The sequence below is a fragment of the Arvicola amphibius genome, chromosome 17 (assembly GCF_903992535.2).
Source record: "Arvicola amphibius chromosome 17, mArvAmp1.2, whole genome shotgun sequence".
Classification (NCBI taxonomy): Eukaryota; Metazoa; Chordata; class Mammalia; order Rodentia; family Cricetidae; genus Arvicola; species Arvicola amphibius.
In genome coordinates this window covers 1,748,159-1,766,496 of record NC_052063.2, presented here as the reverse complement: position 1 = coordinate 1,766,496, position 18,338 = coordinate 1,748,159, and the positions used below count along the sequence as shown (strand labels likewise).

At 47.5% G+C, this 18,338-nt stretch overlaps 1 protein-coding gene across 2 annotated transcripts in view; it reads left to right on the top strand.

The window, feature by feature from the left end:
- Rfx4 (regulatory factor X4) overlaps positions 1-18,338 on the top strand; it is a 64,989-nt gene that overhangs the window by 32,859 nt on the left and 13,792 nt on the right. The window contains exons 8-11 of one of the 2 annotated variants that reach the window (XM_038315102.1): positions 1,643-1,737; positions 2,118-2,235; positions 10,514-10,633; positions 10,837-10,998. In XM_038315102.1, the coding sequence (XP_038171030.1) occupies positions 1,643-1,737; positions 2,118-2,235; positions 10,514-10,633; positions 10,837-10,998 (495 nt within the window). The remainder of the gene's footprint in view (positions 1-1,642; positions 1,738-2,117; positions 2,236-10,513; positions 10,634-10,836; positions 10,999-18,338) is intronic. The other variant, XM_038315101.2, reaches the window with a different exon arrangement.

Here is an 18,338-nt window from a genome sequence, read left to right as displayed (position 1 = left end):
AAAGAGCTTGCTGGAACCTTGGTTCCAGTGCATGGGGATCATGGTTTCTTGTGCCATACAATGAGAATAATGCAGAGGAGTTAAACAGGATGACATACTGCAGGCTTAGTGCACAGGGGAGTGCTGCCGACGGCACTGGTCACGGTGGGGTGCTCCCAATGGCACTGGCTAGGAGGCAGCTGCAAGGGCAGAGCTCTTTGGAATCTTACCTGCAGCTCACCAGCTGTGAAACATCTGGCAGTCCCTCCTCTTGAAGTGCCTTGGTTTCTTTACTTGCAGGTGGGAAGAAAGAGAGCACCCCCTCTTTGGGTTGTCCGTCTATTCACTGAGTAACCAGCTGCACCTCTACTCTGTGCCAGGCGGTCCTGAGCTCTGGGGTCACGACATTAACACTTGAGGGTCTGTCTTAAGGTTAACTGACTGCTGTGCCCATAGAAGTCACTGGAGAGAGTGCCTGACATTTAGCGAGTTCTCAAGGTCAGCTGTTGCCATCTTTACTGTACAACCATTTTTATCATCACTGTCAAACAAAGCGTGGTTGTCTGACACAGAGAAAGACACATCTTAGGCTCTGCCGTGTCCTTCCAGGGTAGTCGTGACGGCAGGAACTTGAAGTGATCCAGGTGAGGAGGCAGGCAGTGAGGATTGCTTGTGCTCAGCCTGTGTTCTCCTTTTCGTTCAGCTCAGGACCCCGGCCTGTGGAATGGCACCACCCACAGTTGAGGCTGCTAACCATGTGAGGCAAGCCTCACGGCAGGCCAGAGCCCTAGGCTGGTCTCCATTCTGTCATGGTGACAGACCTTCACGTGGTGACGAGCCACCCTACCTGTCGTCTGTAATCTGAGAAAGATCAATGTCTTTTAAAGCCCGTCTTTATGCTAAGCATGGGGACTGTTTGACTTGCAGAGAGTTATCAAACAAGCAAAACAGAGCGAACTGGCTGGCCTTCTCACGTGGGAAAAATGTACAGCTCTTGAACTGTGGTTTTATTTATTTAACTCCATGTCTGAAACCCACACGGAAAATCCTCACTAAAGAGATGGTTGCAATGCGAGTGTCCACAGCCACGCGCCTGTTTCCCACAGAGCTTCACGGATTCCCACACACTCCACGCTTACCTTTCCTAGCGAGAAGCTGAAGACGGGGCAGCGAGGGGAACAGATGGTGTCATTTGATTAGCGTGCATCAAGTACACATGTGTAGCACTGAGAGCCTGGGCGAGCTACTTACACAATATAGCTGTAGTCCAGAAACAGTGGGGTCATTGCTTGTGTCCCATCCTGGACAGACAGCAAGAGATGGCAATGCCCTGGCCTAATAATGGTTCATCAAGGCTTTCCAGGATAACAGCTGTAGCACAGATGATGCATTACACCGTGACATTAGAGAAGATCCAGCAAGGACACTTGACACCTGACTAGCTATTGGCCAGTGCTCTTAATGATATAATAAAAACAGTAATGGGCTGTGAGGGTATGGGGGGGGGATGACGTGTCTGCTGGAGAGGGGCAGGAGGAGGGCTGAAAGGATTTCATCTCAGCTGGGTCATGAAGAACCGTGCGGTTCAGCCTTCTGTGCCTTTAAGGATGTACCTCTGTGGAACCGCAGCTTGAGTGAGGTGTGGGCTCTGCTTTGTTCACAGTGTACCAGGAGTTTGACCACCTGCTGGAGGAGCAGTCGCCTATCGAGTCTTACATAGAATGGCTGGACACCATGGTCGACCGATGCGTTGTGAAGGTTGGTAGGCAGAAGGGAAGGGGCAGCCGTGGTTCCTGCAGATGGTTGGTTGTCTCGGAACCCCAGATGAGCTAGCTGGTGCTCCTCAGCATCCATAGCGCTCGGGTTGCAGGGAGGAGCCCCGGTCCCAACCCTGGGAGGTGGAGGTGACAGAGACAGGACTGACTCTCCTGTCCCTGACTCACCCAGGTTTGCATCCCTCACTTGTCCCTTTGGCACCAGCTTCTATGAAGTGTGTTTATGCTGCTAAAACCAAAAAGTCGAGAGAAAAAAATCACTGCTTCCCAGGCTTGAACTTGAAGGCTTGCAGGCTTCCCTCGTTTTTCAGAGCCAATAGTGAATGCCAAACTGAAGTATTAAAGCCATTCACTTGCTTGTAGGTAGCTGCCAAGAGACAAGGGTCCCTGAAGAAAGTAGCGCAGCAGTTCCTGCTGATGTGGTCTTGCTTTGGTACCAGGGTGATCCGGGACATGACCCTGCACAGTGCTCCCAGCTTCGGTAAGGTATACGGTGTCACACACACACAATGTCCAGCCACTTTTCTGTGCACTGAGTTCACCTCTTTGGAGTCAGTCACAGTCCCACCTGCTGTCTCTGAGGTCACGAGGACGTCGGCGTGAAGGCATCTGTTGGGGGTGGGACATAACTCTGCTAGGCTCTTCAGAAAGCAAGAGGGCATGGAACACTCAAGGGGAAATAGGAAGCAGCTGTGTGAGAATGAGACGTTTGCTGACAAAGAGACCTGCCAGCATTTAAGGAGGTACGGAGGCAGCGCCAAGCACCCCTCATCACCTGTCCCAGTGTCTACCTATGGCCTGGTTAATAAAAACCCAGAGACAGAAATTGGGGTTCAACCTGAAGGTCAGAAAAGCAAAGCAGTCAGCCACTGGCTCTTACCTCTACCTCAGTCTGAAATGGCGATCCTGCTTCCAGGAATCTCAGAGACTGAGCTAAGAGCTGCCTCCTCCCGTCTAGGGCTCAGGGCATGCACCAACCACTGTCTGGTTTCTATGGCAAACTAGTGTGTGTCACCACTGCCTGGTCTTAAGACCAAACAGGGTGGCTGTTTTACTCTCTGATCTTCAGGCAAGCTTTATTTATTAAATGAAATATTAAATGAGATATCACTACACCTGCCCCTTCTGTAGGGCGATGGGCGGAGTTTCACAGATGTGGGCACTCTAACACTGGGTACAGACTAGCCTCTGAATCTAAGCCTTTGCAGATGGCCTGGCTGACACCCAGGGCTATTTTCTGCTGCTTTTTATTTACATTTTTCCATTTGTCAAATGATTGACTTTTGATGTTTTGATTAATATGTCTTCAGAAATGCACTCTGGCCTACTCTCTCTAGAAGGCGTTTGCATGCTCCATTTGTTTCTGGATCCCTTGGATCACCCCCAACTCCTCACTTACTGCCCCCCACTGGAGATCTGTCTCTGGGACCCGTCTCTGCAGACAGAAACCTGGTCCCTAACTCGGTGACGATATTATGCTTCCTGCAGGACACAGTCGCTGGCTTTCAGCAGAGAGGATGTATGTCTGGGTCCAGCTGGTCCATAGCAAGGGAGGTGGGACCTGAAAGATGGTACCTAGATTTCAAAATTCCAAAGCACTGGCCTCTGTTGTCCGGTGTGCTGGGGTGTTTGGTAAAGTTTCTGGGTGATCTTCCGTGCTGTCTTACTCTGCAAAGATAGGTGCGATCTTGTGTCTCATAACTTCAGATGAAGCCGATCAACTCTCAGCTTTGTCCGGGTTTTAACCCGACACTTTCCCATCTGACTCCATGGGCTCATCAGCATCCCCAGCTGTGTCTCACGGCGAAGTGCCGTGTGGGAGAGCACAGGAGGGCTGGTTAGGACCTGCTAGCTCTATGTTCTTGAGCGATTTCTTCCACTGCAGCCCTGGGGTTCTCGGAGCCTGCCCAGGCTTCAGCTGCAGAGGGAACTCTCTTTGAGCAGGGCGTGGACACAGCTCGTGGCTGCCGGGGCAGTGCCATCAGATGTGGCATTGTGGCGACCTCCAGTCCGCGGTGGTGAGCGCTGGCACATCACCTGTAGCTCTGGAAAGGCCATTGGTGGGTAGCTGCTCTTGCTTAAGCAATGGCTGAATGGTATCTTGAGATTTTTTTTTTAATTGCTTCAGAATCAAAGATTCAACCATTTCCGCACAAACACATGCGTGCATACGGAGAAGTGGGGAACCTCTGCTCCTTGTCTTAGTGCTTGTTCTTCCATTTGCTGACCCATGGAGTAAGCATACCCCCGGCCACCTTTCATCACGCAGGATGGCAGTTTCCTTGGCATTACTGTTTGCAGTTCAATTGTTTAGACTGGGTTAATAAGCGATGTAAAAATGGAAGCCTGGACAGAGCAAGTGTGGTCATTGGTGCCTTACCTTTTTTTCCTGGGGTATATGAGTCATTAAAATTAGTGAGTTTATTTATTTTCCAATCATACTATTTTAGGATGTGCTGCAAAGTTGGGTAAATGACAAATACATACACACACATATATAATATACATATATATTATATATATTTGCTCTGTGTGTGTAAATGTATAAGTACACACACACATATATATATTTACACATGCACACACATACCGTAAAAAGAGAGACGTTAGCCCAGTTTCACTCTTACAGTGTTCTCAGCCCTGAGTAGGCTGAAGCAATGCTGCCTCTAGGTCCATTGAGCAAACTCCGGAACGGTTCGGCTCATCTCAGTCATTGCTGAGTTTGCAGTTTGGGGCGACAGGCAAGTTGAAAGAATGTGCGGCAGACAAAAGCCCCGCTCCCCCTTTCTGCCTCTATATGTCAAAGACCCAGTTGGTGGCTGTGTTTGGGTCATGTGTTCGCTGTATGAAAACAGCTAATTAGGAAAAAGAGCCCTCTGTTCCCTGGCCCCTCCCCCAGCTGCAGGGACCGGCTCTGGGTATCTCATAACTCCAGCATGGCCCTCAGCGTGGGGAGTGGTGTGGAGTTCATACAAGTGCCCGGCTCGGCAGGATGGCCACTACCATGATCTTGTGGAATACCTCTAAGGACCCTGGCGGACTCTCCTCTCAGAGCAACCCTCTGAAAGGTAGTTGATGCCTTCCTTCTCCTCGATTGCTTTGCAGTTTTGTATTCATGATTCCTTTTAGCCGAGTCTATGCTTTGATCTAAAGCAGCCAGACTTCCTGCTGTAAACAGTGTCTCTAGAAGTTTGCAGAGCTAACAGGTGACAAGCTTTGGTCCCAGCGATGTTGAGCAAATTAAAGCTTCTGTCCAAAACAACAACAACAAAACCCACTCCATTTCAGTTGGCTGATCTGATCCCAGCTCAGGGATTTCCACCAAATGTCCATTTATTTCACTGCTGTGGGTGTCCAGGAGGCAACAGCAGTTCTAGAGCGAAGCTGTCTGCAAAGCCCAGCGTTACAGCCCGGCTGATGGGGCAGGGCTACACATCCTCCCACACATCACTTTTCCTCACGATGATTTTGTGGTTGGGGCTGGAAGGCCCCGCGGGCCTCTGTCATGGAGTGGCTATGATGGAATCTTCTAGACTCAGGCGCCCTGGCTCCCGTTACCCAGAACCTGCTAAACACAAGGACCCTGATGTCGCAAGTGTCGCTTAGGTTCACTCCAGGGAGGGGCTGAAAGCATGATGTCCCTTCTCCACCTTCCCCATCTCCGTCCGGGCCCAGAGAGATGGAGTTCTTGCAGGGGCAAGGCATCCTTCTCAGCTCAAATGTGTGCTCTTTCCCTAAGCTGTCCTGTCCCACCTGCCCTTCTCAGTTCAATGCCAGTGGGAACTACGGACCAGTCTTTATGAAGAGCCTCATAGATTTTAGACCTTACGTTATCATTGCCTTCCTATTGCTGCCTTGAGCATGTCAGATAAGAAAGCCGAGGTGGAACTTAATAAGGATTTCCTAGAATTAGACATGTACTAAGGCAACAGAAGCCAATAATAATTATTTTAACAAATGTTTAACAAAAATATAAGATCACTTATTTCCCACTTTAGGAAGGGAGCCTGTGGAATTTCTTTGCCCAAGGTCAAGGAGGTGGATTGTATGGAATATACTATATCACAGCGAAAGTGGTATAAAATTTTATTTTAGTTTCCATTCTACAGATTGTAACATGTAGTTGACTTACCGCCTCTCACCATAAGTGAATGTCTTTATCATCGTGAACAGTGTCACAACTTCAGAGCTCCTTCACTCCATTTGTTCTTCTTCTGTGCTGAGTTTTTTTTTTTTTTTTTTTTTGGTTTTTCGAGACAGGGTTTCTCTGCAGCTTTTTTAGAGCCTGTCCTGGACCTAGCTCTTGTAGACCAGGCTGGTCTCGAACTCACAGAGATCCGCCTGCCTCTGCCTCCCGAGTGCTGGGATTAAAGGCGTGCGCCACCACCGCCTGGCTCTGTGCTGAGTTCTTTAAATATTTTTTATCTTACCCTGAGATTTGAAATCCTATGGAGGGGCCCTCGGGGAAAAATCTACACCTGTTATTCAACTAAAGGAGCACAGCAATAAAATGAGTTCTATGCCTCTGTATAATGTATACTGATAGGCCAGTGCGTAGCTCAGCCCTCACCGGAGAAGCTTCTTCCCACAGGTGATGGGAAGAATTAACAGAGACCCACAGCTGAGACAAGGTGTAGAGAGTGTGAGGCCTCGGAGTACTTAGTCCTAAATGAGATGTCATTATCCAGCCTGGCCCTCAGAGCTCAGCCATCTATGTTGAAGAGGAGACAGAAAGATTGTACAAGCCGGAGGTCATGACTGACTCCAAGGGAAAGTGTCTTCCAGACACAACAGGACTGAAACACGAGCTGGCAGAGATTCTGAGAGTGCACATAAGGCCTGCACAGACCTGAGCCTGGCAAAATCCCCAGCACTGAGAAGGGGAAGTGGACACTGAGTCCTACCCATAACCGAGAAATTATTTGTAATTGATATCTATCAGAAAAGAGAAAACCAGTTTTCTCTAGTAGAGTGTCGCTGCAGGGCAGGCCCCATAAAACAGACTGTGTTTTTTGTGTGCTTTTGCTTTGCTTGTCTTTTTTTTTTTTTTTTTTTTTTTGCTTACGTTGAGCTATATATTTTTCTCCGCTCCTCTCCCTTCCTCCTTCCCTTTCTGCCTTCTCCCATGGTCCTCATGCTCCCAATTTACTTAAGAGATCTTATCTATTTCTACTTCCCATGTACATTAGATTCATGTATGTCTCTCTTAGGGTACTCTTTGTTCTCTGGGATTGTGGTTTGTAGGCTGGTTTTTCTTTGCTTTATGTTTAAAAACCACTCATGAGTGAGTACATATGATATTTGTCTTCCTGGGTCTGGGTTACCTCATTCAATATGATGTTTTCTAGCTCCATCCATTTGTCTGCAAATTTCAACATGTCATTAGTTTTTCTGCTATGTAGTATTCCATTGTGTAAATGTCCCACATCTTCTTTATCCATTCTTCGGTCAAGGGCCATTTAGGTTGTTTCCAGGTTCTGGCTATGACAAACAAAGCTGCTATGAACATAGTTAAGCACATGTCCTTGTGGAATGATTGAGCATCCTTTGGGTATATACCCAAAAGTGGTATTGCTGGGTCTTGAGGAAGGTTGTTTCATAATTTTCTGAGAAATTGCCACACTGACATCCAAAGGGGTTGTACCAGTTTGAATTCCCACCAGCAATACAGGAGTGTTCCCTTTACCCTACAACCTCTCCAGTATAAGTTGTCATCAGTGTTTTTGATCTTGGCCATTCTTATAGGTGTAAGATGGAATCTCAGAGATGTTTTGATTTGCATTTCTCTGATGACTAAGGATGTTGAGCTTTTCCTTAAGTGTCTTTCAGCCATTTTAGATTCATTTGTTGGGAGTTCTCTGTTTAGGTCTGTACTCCATTTTTTATTGGATTATTTGTTCTTTTGATGACCAATTTCTTACGTTCTTTGTATATCTTGGAAGCCAGCCCTCAACCAAGGTAGGGTTGGTGAAGATCTTCTCCCATTCTGTAGGCTGTCATTTTGTCTTGTTGACCGTGTCCTTTGCTTTACAGAAGCTTTTCAGTTTCAGGAGGTCCCATTTATTAATTGTTTCTCTCAGTGTCTGTGCTGCTGGAGTTATATTTAGGAAGTGGTCTCCTGTGCCAATGCGTTCAAGTGTACCTCCCACTTTCTCTGCTATGAGATTCAGTGCGGTTGGTTTTATGTTGAGGTCTTTGATCCATCAGGACTTGAGTTTTGTGCATGGCGATAGATATGGGTCTATTTTCATTCCTCCACATGTTCATATCCAGTTATGCCAGCACCATTTGTTGAATATGCTTTTTTTCCATTTTATATTTTTTGCTTCTTTGTCAAAAATCAGGTGTTCGAAGATGTGTGGATTGATATCTGGGTCTTCTATTTGGTTTCATTGGTCCTCATGTCTGTTTTTATGCCAATACCAGGCTGTTTTCAGTACTGTAGTTCTGTAATAGAGTTTGAAGTCAGGGATTGTGATGTCTCCAGAAGTTCCTTTATTGTGCAGGATTGTTTTGTGTTTTCAACGATGAAAATTTGTCAGCTACCTAGCATGGGCAAATTGGCATTGAGGACCATTCAGCTGCAGCTTACAGGTCAAGGTGCCTGCATCTACAAACAGAGAACCGTCAAAAGCAAGTTGCGGAACACTGTGTAGTGTGTTGTATCATCTTCCTATGTGTTGCTTGTGGAGCTCTGCATGTATGTTCGCAGTCTAAAGCACACGTGAGCAATAACAGATCCAAGATTACTGATTACTCAAAGGGATTAACATCAAGAGTAGGGGAAATTACAGTAAGGATGGGAACTTAATGTTTCTCTCAATTAAAACACATCTGATTTAAATATAAAAAAATGTCAAGCAAATCATAAAGCTATATAGTAAGTACACTAATGTTCATTTTAGAATGCTCTCATTCTCTATAAGCTAAAAAAGCTCAGCCAGCAAGTGGCTTTTACTCTCTAAGCCTTCATTTCCCCCCACAAATTAGCTTTCCCAGTGCTGTTGGGAGGCTGACTAGCTTAGCCTGGTGTTCATGGTAGAGTGGGCAGTGCTTGGGTGGTGCTTGCCCATTCCTTGGTCCCTCTGATAGGTGTGCACTGGGTCTCGCTGTGTTGCTGACTCTGCTGGGCACAGAATGAGGATGGGGGAATTCTACAGCATCCTCTTCTCTCTCTCTCTCTCTCCCTCCCTCCCTCCCTCTCTCTCTCCCTCCCTCCCTCCCTCCCTCCCTCCCTCCCTCCCTCCCTCCACAGTTTTGCTTCTATATTTACCCTCCCCTGGGCCACGACACCCTGGCGTGGAACTGCTTATTATTCAATCATCCTAACAATGGGTTTTAAAGGACACGGCAGCCCTTGCTAAGACAGGGTCTTCATTCATTCCTGTACTCAGAGAACCACAGCAGGATGGTAGGCAGGGGCAAGAGCTCTACAAAGTTCCTGTTTGAAGAACGATTGAAAATTAACAGACCTGTTGGGTGTGTTCCAGGGTTTTCCATTCTCATTGATCAGTTTATGGATGTTTCATTCCATCCATGTTGACTTAGACCAACATCCTAGCAAATAAAACAATTTCTTCATTACAAATGCTCTAAGTATTTGATGCTATCCTTTGACTTTTTTTTTTTTTTACTGTAACTGGATGAATCAGTTATTGTGTAATTCTTGAGATAAGAAGTTACCACTTATTAAGCACCTACTGTATACTTATCTCCTTCTGCAGTGTGACCTTCACTGTCTTCCTTTCAGAGAACGTCACGTTGCGTGAGGTCTGCCCCTTACCTGAGTGGCGTTGCCTGTTTCAGTGAGGTCTGCCCCTTACCTGAGTGGTGTTGCCTGTTTCCGTGAGGTCTGCCCCTTACCTGAGTGGCGTTGCCTGTTTCCGTGAGGTCTGCCCCTTACCTGAGTGGCGTTGCCTGTTTCCGTGAGGTCTGCCCCTTACCTGAGTGGCGTTGCCTGTTTCCGTGAGGTCTGCCCCTTACCTGAGTGGCGTTGCCTGCTTCCGTGAGGTCTGCCCCTTACCTGAGTGGCGTTGCCTGCTTCCGTGAGGTCTGCCCCTTACCTGAGTGGCGTTGCCTGTTTCCGTGAGGTCTGCCCCTTACCTGAGTGGCGTTGCCTGCTTCCGTGAGGTCTGCCCCTTACCTGAGTGGCGTTGCATGCTTCCGTGACTCCTGAGGCCCGTGCTCTCCCTTTGGGAGAAACTGCTATTTCCCTCCCATGGCTGAGATGCAGATTAAACATAGTAACGTACCTGGGCTGATACAGTGTTGCCACGCAGCACTCACTCGATCTAACTAGTTTCTCTTAGTTAACCACAGACATCACAATGCCGTCTGTGCTGGGTGGATTTAGACCTAGGAGACTGTTGAACCCAGACCCGGGTACATGGGGTGGTCTTTAAAATATCCGTAACACCGTTCGCTTTCCTTTGTAAGGAATTATGTACACTCAAAGTGAAGAGTAGTCCTTGAAAGTCCCACCAGGCACCTTTTCTAAGCAAGCTTCAAAAGCATTTAGGGAAATAACTTGTAATTTTACTATTTTAATTCTGCTCCTGGGATTCTATCAGGTCCACTGGTAGACACCCATGAACTAAAGGGCACCTTCCCTGCTGTGCACATTCTTGAAGCATCTACCTCAGAAAGAATGGAAGTGGGCGCTGCTGCTGATGGACGCTGAGCAGTGGGGAGTGCGGAGGCCAGGTGGGGGAATGCACAGGTGGTCTGACTCCCTTCTCCATGTGATCTTTTCTCTCCAGGGTCTTTCCACCTAATTCACTTGATGTTTGACGACTACGTGCTCTACTTGCTAGAATCTCTGCACTGTCAGGAGAGGGCCAATGAGCTCATGCAAGCCATGAAGGGAGAGGGGAGCACTGGTGAGTGGAACCTTCGGTGGGGATGTGGGGACTTAGCCATCCTCCTCTGTAGAGGGCACCTGTGTGTGTGGAAACCACTGACAGGCTTGCGCAGGGAGTGACCAGTGCAACGCAGATTAGAAAGCCTGTTTCATTTCTGTGGTTTGTAAAGGCAGCCGGCCTTGACCGTGGGATCTAAGAACTCACCTTTTCTCTGTTTGTAGCAGAAGTCCAGGAAGAGATTATCTTGACTGAGGCTGCTCCGCCCACCCCTTCACCAGTGCCGTCATTTTCTCCAGAAAAATCTGCCACGTCTGTGGAGGTGCCGCCTCCATCCTCCCCTGCCAGCAACCCATCCCCTGAGTACACTGGCCTTAGCACAACAGGTAAGGAGAGCCTCCAAAGTACTGGGTGGCAGATAGATGCTGAAGGCAAGAGATTTCTGGAAAACGGTTTTCCTCAAGAGACAGAGAAATACCAACACTCAGGAATTTTGGATGTGTGGAAGACTGGCAGGTCTCAAATTATTCATTAGTACGTCTTCCATATGTCGCTGCCTCCGATGGGCAGATTAAACATATGGTAAATCTCTATTCCCCCAAGTAAGCCACTGAAATTATTAAAATGTTATGGGAGTTAGTATACAGGCATTCTTGAAAACCAGAAACGCAAGCCCAAACCTGAGCAATGTCTCTGGGAAGGTGGACAGGCGGGAGGCCGTGTCAAGCCACAGTACGACTGAGTGAGGCAGCGGCTGTGAACAGAGCCCGAGAATCACCCAAGCCTGGGCACCCACCCATGTCTAAAACAACTGGTATTTGTATATCACTTTCCGTAAAAGTATTGATAATAGTCAAAGTGGAAAGGACCCAAGTGTGTCCTTTGCCTATTGAAGGGTGAATGGACAGAAGCATAGTATACTATGGAGTATTTTTATAGCCTTAATCTAGAAGACACGGCATTGTAATATATCGTTATAACCTGAATGAGTCTTGATGTCGCTGTGCTGAGTGAGTTGAGCTGGGCCGTAAAAGGACAAATGTCTGACTCCACTGTATGGGGACCTGAGAGTTCTCAAATTCAGAGAGTGAAACAGAGAACAGAGGCAGGGGAAGGGGGCAGAAGGGCAAGAGCTTCAGTTTGGGAAGATCAGAAACTCTGGGCATGGATGATGACGGTAAATGGACGACCCAACAGATGTACAAATGCAACTGAGTTGAAAGAGTGTAATTGATTTTAGGTTAAGGTCCTTTTAACACACACATACACGCATGCACACACGTGCACACATACATGTGCACACACTCACATAACACACGCACACACATGTGCACACACACCTGTAGGGTGGGTGGGACGGGGCTACAGAGTGAGCTCTTAATTAAAAAATAAATAAATAAATAAATAAATAAATAAATAAATAAGAGACGAAAGGAAGGAAGGGAAGGGAGGAAGTAAGAAAGGGAAGAAAGAAAGCAAACTTAGGAGGAAGGGAGGGAAAGAGGAAAGGTGGCAGAGAGAGAGGGGGAAGGAGAAAGAGAGAATAACAGTTTAAAGGCTTTACAGAATACAGAGATAAGACCTAGGATAACATGTCCTTTCTTTGAATCCTGAGGTGATTAAATGGGGCTGAGGGGTGGAAGTCATCTCTAAACTCACGGAATAAAATTAGAAAGATCTTACCAGCTCCAAAGTAAACAGATAATCACCAAAGGAGACTCAGACTGACACCAGACTTCTCATCAGCAATATCAGATTCAGCGTCTGAGGCAGTATTTTTAGCATGCATTGGAAATCTTCAGCACAGAATCTGTTTCATAGGTTGTGTGTGAGAGAAGGGCACACGAGTACATGCATGCATACATGCATACATATACATGTATAATCTATTTAAGGTGCCAAGTCCTATGCTGAGTACTAGGTGTGGCATGAATGCCGCCATGCCAAGGCCTTGCTACCAACAGGCCACACAGGGATGAGGGAAGTAAAGACAAGCATCATGGAAAAGAGTGCAATCAAGGTGTGAACTAACACTGCAGGGCTGCCAAGGAAAGCATGCATGCATGCACACAGCGTTGACGGGGGGTGGGGGGGGGTTCTGTCACAAGGAAAGCGTTTTAAATACAGCTCTTTAGAAGTGCCCATCCTCGCAGTATCAGGCTCCCCCGGATTCTAGCGGGTCTTTAGACCCACAGGACTGCAGCTTCTCACAGCTTAGCAGACGAGCTCATGGGAAGTGCCTGCAGACACACTGCTTGGAAACTCTGGGAACCCAGCTGAACAAACCTCAGACAGGCAGTTGGGGCACTCCCTGGGAAGAGAACGATGGAGGTCAAACACAAACATTTCTGCTGGCTGACAGCGCTGTTCACAGCTCTCTAGCGCCCAGGGGTCCTTCCTGGTCAGAGTATTCTGTCATCATCCCTGGGTCTCCAGTGGGGCAACAAGCTGCCCAGAGCCACTTCCCTGCGCCGTGCTTCTGACAGTTCTGCCATCACCAGGACAAACACAGAGTCGTGGCCGTCCTGTCTTCTGAAACACACAGGGAAGTTTTGCATCCCAAACGGTGTGATGAGGGTGGTTGGGAAACAGGAGGGTGTGAGGGGCATCCAGGGAAACCTAACTTGAGCCTCTCGGAGTCACCCTGCTAGTGAGCCAGCCTGGCTTTCTTTGATTTGGAGGCCTCCAGGTAGAGGCAGGTGTGACATTCACCAAGGCCACAAGAATATCGTAAAAGAGTTGAGAGATTTCTGTGCAGCACTCTGCAGGTCATAAAAGTACCTTCTTGGAAATATAAATGTGAAACAGGCTCTCTTCAGATGGTTGTAAGCTTTGAAGATTCTGGCACATTCCAGCTTTGTTCTCAGGTATCTCCAGAGGGCATTAAAAATGTCATCCTACATAAAAGTATCTATACTATTTTCCTACAGTACCAAGTCTGGATCCATAGACTGGATCTTGATGTGCAATGGGCCGTGGTCTTAGTGGAGACACACATATAATCTCCTAAGAAGCTGCATGGTTTTATGTGTATGCTATAAATGTAGCATTGGAGAGTTCTTAACTTTGGGGTCTTGTGCATACTTTCACTGAATAATATTATAACTTAGAAAATGATTATATAAATCTAGTAAAACATACCCATTGTGCTCTTTTAAAAAGTTAACTCAATATATGATGTTCATGCCAGGTAGTTTCTATTAAATTGCTGTTTTATATTCCATCTACTTTCCAAAGAGCTAAAGACAAAAAATTGCATTTATTTGTGTATGCATATGTGTGTGCACATGTGCATGTGTGGGCATGTGTGTGTGCACTCATAGAGGTCAGATGGAAACTTGTGGTAGTTGATTCTCTCCTCCTACCACATGAGTTTCAAGGATTAAATTCAGGTCATGGAGTTTAGCGGCAAGTCCCTTTCCCACTGAGTCATGCTGCCAGACTCAAACCAAATTTTCTCTGAGGAACCCAGAGTCAGGGCTGTGAGTGTAGCTTAGTTGGTAAGATGCTTTATTTGACTGACATTGATGAAGTCTGGGGTTCAGTTCCTAGCAGTGCATAAACTGCCAGTGTTGGCCCAGCTCTGTAATCACAGGACTCGAGGCAGAGGCCAAACCAGAAGTTCAAGTTTCATTGATCAAATGATTATCAGGTGTGACTTAAAGAGTCACGGTCAGGCAGATCCCAGAGTCTTTTCACCAAACCAGTGTCTTCTTCTGGATGAACACGTCTTGGCTTTTCAGCAGTGAACAGAACATAGCATGTGTGCTCATCTAGCACATAACCTCGTGGCGGTCTTTGATGCGAGGGCTGGGAAGGACTCAGCGTCCCAGAGAGGGAGTTATGGCTTCACCAGGAAAACAGTTTCTCTACTTATTCATATCTGTGTCTAGTTCCATGCCCATGCAGAGATGTATTTTATCTTAAAACTGTGCTATCACTTTTAAACAGGGTGTGGGTGGGGAGAAAGGGACTAAGCGCAGGCACCTTAGTCCTGTGTCAAGGCCAGTGTCGAGTGCGTTTACTAAGCCTGTGGGCATCTCATGAGAAGTGGCTGGTTATGGGAGTCCACACCAGCATTTCCACTGGGTAAAACCCAGCCCTTTGCCACCCACCCACCTGGATCTCTGTGGGCTTGCCGCCTCCCTCCTGGTCAGGCAAAGTTCAGAAAGTTTAACTCTAGGGGAGGGGGGCTCTTTTCTGCCTTGGGGCATGGCAGGTGGTGCCTAATTGATCTGTCCATTTAACATGACATGGGCTGCATTTCTTTAATGTCATTGAAACAAAATGTTAAGCTCAGACTCTGTCGGGGCAGGCCAGCGAAGGGCTTTAAAACCCCATTTATGATGTCATGTTAAGTGTTCCCTCCTTTGGCAATGACAATAAAAGTTAACGATTAAGCTCGTGTTTTCAGCTTCCCACCCAGGTTCCCTGCAACACAAAACCAGCCAACTCAATCATTGGGAAGTTAGGGCGCCCGATGAAACGGGGAATTCCTCACAAGTGCCCTGACTGTAGAACATCTGGCCAGCCCAGCTGTACTTACTCCGCAGCAGTTGAGGATGTCCCAAAGATAACTGACCCTTCGACTTCCCCAGTAACAAAAGCCCACTTATTCTTAGGACGCCGGGGACGCCTCGGCCAGTGGCTCCCAACGGTGGGCACTGGTGACTCATTGACAGTGACCCCCCCTCCGTCACAGCTCCTTCCTCCTCACTGAAGGAACAGAACTAGGAGACACGAACCAGGGCAGAAAGAAAGATTGTTTCCCGCGTGCTGATTTCACTCCATCCATCACATCTTGACTTTGTTCATCCGTCCACATCATCTTTTATTCATTTGTTTGTGCAATAAAGAAGGGTTCTGTGTTTTAGTCTATGCCCAGCCCTGGAGGTACAGACGTGAAAACAAAGCAGATCTGGCCGCTGCCCCTTGGTGGGTGAGAGTTAACACAGACGCTAAGTCCCAGGTAAATGTGTAACTCCAAAGGGCTGTGAGAGGCAGGAGCGAAAGAGCAGCATGTTGTGAACAAGTCTCTGGGGCCCTGCCCAGCCGGTGCACAGACAGTGCTTCTCTGAGGAGCTGGCATCTGTCAGTCACAAGGGCCTGACCACAGAGGGGCTGGGGAGGGGCATGTGGACATGGCGGAGGCAGAAGTAGCTTGGTGTAGTGAGGACTGGCTGCCGCATGGGAGTCAGGGAGCGTGCCAGGAGGTGAAGTCAGCATGTCTTCCTGGGAATTCATTTGTTGCCCCTGGGCACTTTGGTCAATCTGATGTTGACCACGGAGCTATTAGTGCAACAACTCAAACAGCCAAGGCCTCCCATGTCGGTGGGCACGCTCCTTAAACACAGCTAGCCCAAGGGCTGAGGCAGCCCAGATGCATATGGAGAGAGGTACAGGCAGAGCTCTGTACATAATCTTTCTGTCTCAGTCTTGGAAGATATAATACATGTTTGTTTAGTGTATCTCAGGAAACAAGTATCATTATCCAAGTAGAACTTTTTTGTGATTATAGTAATTAAAAACAAGCAAACAAATTATTTGCCATGGCTGGAGAGATGGCTACGGATTAAGACTGTTGGATGCTCTCAGCCCCCACGTGACTTTCTGTAACTCCAGTCCCTATGCATGGAAATAGTGCACACACGTACATGCAGGCAAAAATCCACCACAATTTATACACCTCCTCAAATGAAAACCCGTGTGGTTTTGATATTGATCAGCTGCAGGTGACTGCTAGCGAATGTCTAGGGCATCGAGTTCCAGATTCTCCACACACTCACCAGAGCTTATTCCCGAGAAACTGCAAGTAAAGACTTAGGTCAGATTTTTCAGGTGGGAGAAGAGGTCCGGTGGTTTTGTATAGCTGGACAATTGGAGAAAAGGCCAGTTTACACAAGTGTTTGGCAGAATCTCACAACTTCTGGGCTGGGGGTGTAATTGAGTGCTCACTCAGCACGTGGATTCGATCACCAGCACTGGTGGAAAGCTTTTTTTCAGGGGGCTGCACCACAGGAACCAACAGCATAGTCACCTTTACTCTTACTACAGTAAATGCTCCCCTGCTGGACCCAGTGGCCTCAGGATTGGCATTTTAATGGTATTTTAACACTATCTCCAGGGATCTGGGAGTGGGAAGTGTGGTTGTTATATGCTACTTTATGTCGGGTGAACATTCACTAATTTCATTCAAAAAATTATTGACCACCTTTCTTTGCCAAACACACTTTCTGGCCTGTGCTTGCAACCCCATCCAAAACCCACACAACCTTGAGGAAGAGTGTCCTCCTGCGGGTGGGGAGAAAAATGGTCCCTTATTGTAGTGTCGGCATTATAAAGCAGCCATCAGCTGCCCCTTGGGAGGGGGGGTCTTTATAAAATCCTGAATGTTCGGGAACCCTACCACTACCCTCAGACTGTTAAACACATGGGGTTGTGTGTGTGGTGTGGGGTTGGAGGCTAGGAAAGGAAATATGGGAATTCAGGCGATAGGGAAGCCCTGTAGTTTAACCAACAAATGACAAGCGTTTGGGCTGTGTCAGCTTGGCCTTTATTAGTGTCCCTTGAGCCCAGCCTGTGCAGCGCTTCTCACTGGAGGTCCCCACCCAAGAGCTGGCGTGCAGGGGGTGCTCTCTCTGCTCCCCAGACAGAAACTGCTTCTCACCCAAGCCAGTAGGTGTTAATCTGCTTAAGGCTGCCTGAGTGGATGCATTAGATTGCTGGCGCATGGCCATTTAGAAGTTTTGTTCCCTAGACCGCGGGCTCATTTTCCCAGGAGTTCTCGCTTTCTGTTTGATAACTGCCATTCCTCGTAGCATGGCTCCTTCAACAACTGACTCAATGGAATCAAAGTTTACTGCTCACCTACGCCTTGGCAGGCCTGATGCTGGGGAGGGAGACCTGAATTAACAGTTGCTGTGCTCCAGGGGCTCAGACAAAAGCAACTTCTGCTGCATTCCCTCTGGTAATGGCTATCCCGGGAAGTTTCTCTACTGCTTAGGAAAACCCTCCGCCTTCCTGACTGCCCCTCTAAATAGCCACTGACTTTGCCCACTGCCCTAAGGTACTGGGGCTTGAAGGGTTAAGCGCTTGCTTGTTGTGACTGGCTAATTATTCTCTCAGACTTTTCACTCCCTCTCATTACAGCTCTGGTAGTAAATCTGTTTACGTTTTTTATGAATTCTTTTCACAAAAGCAAAATGCATTTATTATAGAAAACACAAAATAAAACCAAAAGTTTAAAAATCATCAGCTTACCCAGAAACAGCACATTTTAATAATAAAAAAGGGAAACATTTAAAATTTTAAGAGTGCGATAATCTCATGAAATTTATGTTTTTGTGATCTGTGCATGGGTACATAATCATGTGCTCACAAGTGCACCCAAGGTGTACATTCTTGCACATGTCCTCTGTCACTCTCTCCCTTGTTTGTAAGAAAGGTCTCTGTAAACCGGGAGCTGGTGGCCCGTGAGCTCCAGCACCCTCCTGTCCTCGCCTCCCTGGGGTCACAGGCACAGCTGCTCCCAGCGTTTTACATCCATTCTAAAGATCTGAACTCAGATCCTCCCACTTGTGCAGCAAGCGCTTTGCCAGTGGAGCCGTCTCCTCACCCCTAAGGAAAGGTTCAGGCTAAGAGAAGGGAGGCACATCTAATCCAGTCACCTGAGGCTGCAACTAGCCTCGCGAGTCTTCTCTCTGATCTTGGTACAGCTCTTAGGAGC